This window comes from Austrofundulus limnaeus, unplaced genomic scaffold, assembly GCF_001266775.1.
Source record: "Austrofundulus limnaeus strain Quisiro unplaced genomic scaffold, Austrofundulus_limnaeus-1.0 Scaffold1514, whole genome shotgun sequence".
Lineage (NCBI taxonomy): Eukaryota > Metazoa > Chordata > Actinopteri > Cyprinodontiformes > Rivulidae > Austrofundulus > Austrofundulus limnaeus.
In genome coordinates this window covers 1-4,951 of record NW_013953916.1, presented here as the reverse complement: position 1 = coordinate 4,951, position 4,951 = coordinate 1, and the positions used below count along the sequence as shown (strand labels likewise).

Here is a 4,951-nt window from a genome sequence, read left to right as displayed (position 1 = left end):
ATGTAATATTTTCTCTATAACTATTAATTTGTGTATAAGCTGTTTAGATTGTCAAAAAGCCTGTGTTTTTAGGGTTATCAATGAAGTTCGTGTACTCAGACCAGTAATATTTGGGGTCACAAGTTTTTGCCATGAATATTTTGTGGGTCAGAAGACAAAAAGTTTGGGAACCACTGTTTTAGACCATGGACCGTAACATACTGCCAAAACATATTATTTAAATAAATTGACAATTATCAAATTTGAAATCTATTTTGTGTGTGTGTGTGTGTGTGTGTGTCTAAAACTAATAAACGTATGCAGTCTTTTCAACCAACAAACAGCATCAGCAGCCGAAGTGTCATAACATTTACAAAACACTAGAAGTTTTAGTTAACATTTACTGTGAATCATGTTATAATTAAAAGGTCTAGCACTTTTTAAATACATGCATATTATCTGCCACATTTCATGCTGGAGTTTTAAATTAACCCTCCTACTGCCCTTAGGTAAAAACGACCCTCAAGGCCTCAGTGTTAAGATAATGAAGTCTTGTGGGCCGACCAATGGGCAGCAAGATGAAAATCAACTTATAACAAGAAATGACAGTTACAGGTGTTTTAGTTAAGTCTCGAAAATAACTACACACAATCTCAAACAATGTTGTGAAATGTCACACTCATTCCTGTCTAACATAAATCTGAGCTCAATATGTGAAAAACAGTCTGAGATTTAGGCTAATTGTTGTGTTACATCAAGTCAGTTAGCTGTGGTCGTCATCTTGAATTAGAGTGACTCCGAAAGTTAAATCAGTTGTACATACAATTATTTTTTTCCTCAAAGAACTAATCGTAAGCATTACTGTATGTACAGTATACTTTCATAAGAAGATTCCAGTGGATTTTTTTTTTATATTCCATCTCCAGCGAAAATGTTTATAGGTTGTCTATAACTGGGTTGCTTCCAACTGTTAATTCTAAAGTTTTAAACAAAGACCCTCCTAAAATGTGTGTTTTGGGGATGATTGGCTACCATCACAGCAAACTTTACTCTAAAGCTGTGAGATTATCTGAAATGTAGAATTTTTTATAGGTGAGTTGACTGTGGTAGTGGTGCCCATTTGAACTGGTTTGACTCGATAAGTTAATCAGTTGTAGATGTACATCTGATGATTGCGTTCTTATAATTTCTTTAAAAATCTGTCCAGAGGTTCATGAGATATTTTGCTAACAGTAAGACAGAGTTGATTCCATATTGTTAAAGGTTGTGTTTAAACAAAGCTCCTTTGCAAGGTGTTTGCTGTACTCACCTGAACATTTGCTCCACAGTCAATCCAGTGCAGGACAACTTGTTTCTGAAGCAGCATGTCGTTCAGACTCTTTGATAAGATATATTCTGTCACATCTGTTGGCAGGTCATCATCGTTTAAAGACAGATAGTCCATAAGCTGCGTCTTTGAAAGCGGGCATTGAGAAACAATGAAGACTAAATTTCTCCCTCTGTTTGAAATGTCACTTTCATTTAACGGATCGGAGCTCCCAGCACGACTCGACCTCCTGGGCCTCAGGGACAGTTTAGTGGGAGATGTGATGTCTGGTCTGTCCCACTGAAAGTCCAGCAGAGTCTCTTTAAGAGCCTTTTGCACTGATTCCGACTTACTGGACTGTTGCTTGTGTTGAGACCAGCACACGCTGTCCTTCCCGTCCATCCTCGCTTCGAACTCTTGCTCAAAGTCCTCAAATGTTTTGTGTCGAAGTTCCTTGAAATCAGAAACTCGTGAAATGACGCGGCCATTACTACGACCAGTTTGGGACCGGAAGAATTTATAACCCCAGCGCACTTTCTCAAACCCATATTTGTAGCCTAAATGCAGCAGGATGTACAATACGGCCCGTTTCACGAAGTGGTTCTGGACATCCAGTCGATCGTCTGACTTGTCACCCTCATAATCGACGTCGATAACAAAAACTAAGTTGTGCAAAGCCATAACCAAAAACAACGAAGCCCAGTGTTTTCAAAACGTAGAGCTACGCCATTGAAACGCGCTAATCTTGGTCAAATAAAAGACAACTTCAATGTTCCTTACTCACGCTTTTTGACCCAACTTATTTGCCACTGGATGGGGAAACTGTAACGTAGCCATTTTTTGGTCGGCTTCGCGTTTCGGCGTTAAAAACTACCTGCAAGCAAACTTTCCAGGACGTCCAGGACTCAGAAGAGGTTGCGCTAAAGCCAAGATTTTCTTGTTAATTATTAAGCATATTAACGGAGTACCTGCGAAATAACCGCAACGAAATACTTACTAAGAGTACTTTAAAAGTTCACGCTACATTTTTCCGCATACTACGACAACAAAATCGCCATTTTCTCACAACAATCCTTAACCGTTCGCGCTCCTTGAGTTAGAGCCCACCTCCAACCCTGATTGGTTTCATCGGCAGAAACGCTAACGTGATTGGTCAGTAAAGTCTAAATAAAAGTCTTAATAACAGGTTTTATTGGATGAAATTGTAGTCAATTAAACATGACTTCTGCATTTCATGAATTAAAATAAGAAGGGGCGGGATTATTAGATTGACAGTCACCGCTTGCATTTAACTTTTAAAATTACTTATCAAATTGAATTTATTCTACAAAAAATAGCACAAATTACACAAAAATGGGTACTTGTATTTGAATTTAGAACACATGAATACGGCAAAATTACAGAAATGACTATTAAGAATTGCTTACACTATTATAATTTTAATTTGCCAATAAAGTTGGTCACGTGACTGAAATGTTTGTTTACAACTTAAAACAATTTAAAGCGCAGTCAATATCACTGCAATTTTCTTTTGTAAACCTTGATTCATTTCTAGGAAACTGATTACCTTAGTTCAAGTTGGACATCCATTCTGCAGCATCAGGGGGAGACAAAAGCTAAGAAATGTATGCTAAATGCTCTCGTTGCCTGCTCAAGGCTGTGGTACACAACAAGATTTTAAAACAAATTTTCAAAGACTGAGAGACGTGAAGATAAACAAAACAAAAAAAAATCATGGATATACCAGGTTTGGTCCTACAGTGTGTGGTGTACAGCCACACGGCAAGAGACAACACACCACATACGAACAGATATTTCATTCATGAACATTCAGATGTCAGATATTAAATCACGCGAGAATTCAGATGTCAGAGGAAATATCTCACGTGACCTCCAGAGAGACGAGTAAATAACCATTTGCGACGAGGAAGAAACAATGTTGATCGTTTGTGGACTATTTTTACCAGAGGAAAAACAATTCCAGGACTTTTAACATACAGCGGACTTTCTGGTGAGTCATGATAGTTCTATTTTGTGTAAGCTCTGCCCTCTAAGACTGTCGCTGATGGGTATCCCTCGCTCCCGTGCGCATTCTGAAGAACCAGTAGTCTACGCCCACGTACCATGTGGCCCCACCTTGATCCACATAAAAGCCGGCTGGACCGATGTTCTGCTCTCTCTTTTTCTTCAGCTTCGAGACCAATATTCTACACCAATCTAAACTTCGAAGAGATGCCCGGCCAGACGAAGATTTGCCCTGCCTGCGGCACTGGATATGCTATCCACTGACCTGCATGTGGTGCGTGAGGGTTGCCTTGACGCCAACCACGCCAACCAGGCTCTGACGGCGGAGGCCTGGCATGCAGGAAGCTGTCGGTGGAGGAGAGGCAGTGGCAGGTTGACTTCTTTGCTGACCAGGATGAGGGGTTCGAGCTTCATGACCCCGTCCCGCTTGACCAACTCATAGACTTTGGACAGGAGTCGGATGACCCCGCTTCAGAGGACGAAGGCAACAGTGGCAGCCCGGTTCACCCATCCCAGGCGGGAGGGCTGGATTCGGACCTCTGAGGGGAGGAAGAACCCAGGGAGCTGGGTCTTCCTCGCTCCTCTTCCACCCCACTACCGTCCATCGGGGCCCTTGTGAGTGCCCTCTCGGACATCATTCAGCGGGCAGCGGATGCTAGGGGACTAGCGGTTCCTGAGGTTCTGGTGCCCCCACTGGATGAGCTGGCGGGACAGTTTGCTTCACCTCTTGCTGGACGCTGGGTTGCGATTTGGCCGCGGTTCCCCGTGGTCCAGTCTTACCTAGCATCTGCCAACAGTGACCCCACCAAGCTGAAAGCACCGGTCTCGTCCTACACGGACGTGACAAAGGTGGAGGGGATGACCTACTCTGGTTTCCCGCCAGTTCCAGGACTGGAACCTGCGCTTTCCACGGTCTTCGGCGTCGAGGCGGTATGGTCTGCCAGACAGCGACCCTTCCCTCACAACTCAGTAGACCAGCAGCTCGTCAACTGGACTGACCTGTCCCACCAGTGTGTGGCACAGTCTGCGGCCGCAACAAACAACATCGCTCTTCTGGCCTTCAACATTTTGAAGAGAGCTGTAGAGAGCGAGGCACGGCAGGAGGAGAAGGTGGAGCTCTGCGCGGTGGCCGACACAATTTTGAACCTCTGCGCCACTCAGGCCATGTGAGCGTCCTGCATCATGGCATGGATGAATCTGCTGCAGACGCAGATGTGGCTGCATCTTGCCCCTACCATCTCGGCAGAGATGCGGAAGCAGATGCTGGAGGGTCCCATCATCCCAGATGGGCTCTTCAGCCCCCAGTACCAGCGCCTGTTGGAACATCTCAACATGACGCAGACCGTGCAGGAGCAGTTCCGGCAGCAGTTGCGCTCACGACCAACTCGTCGGCAGGTTTTTTCATCCGGTTCTGGGTGGGATCGCCGGGCTCAGAGACAGCAGACTCGGCGCGCACCAGCAGCAATGGCGCTCTGCTCGTCTCCTGCTACGGCAGCGGCGTCAGCGCCACACTCCCGACCTCCGCCTCAGCACCAACAGCAGCAGCGTGCTCCTCGGCGCGGGACCAAACAGCTGGCCTGCACTTGGTCCAACCCTTTTCCACCTCCACAAAAGAGGCAGAAGAAATGAACGGCTTGGGGG

General features: G+C 45.0%; 1 protein-coding gene across 2 annotated transcripts in view; it reads right to left on the bottom strand.

Annotated features, from left to right (window-relative positions):
- ticrr (TopBP1-interacting, checkpoint, and replication regulator) overlaps nt 1-2,365 on the bottom strand; it is a 16,164-nt gene extending 13,799 nt beyond the window's left edge. For both annotated transcript variants that reach the window (XM_014032688.1, XM_014032689.1), the window contains exon 1: nt 1,289-2,365. In XM_014032688.1, the coding sequence (XP_013888142.1) occupies nt 1,289-1,966 (678 nt within the window). In that variant the 5' untranslated portion in view covers nt 1,967-2,365. The remainder of the gene's footprint in view (nt 1-1,288) is intronic.
- Between the last annotated feature and the right edge of the window lie 2,586 nt (nt 2,366-4,951).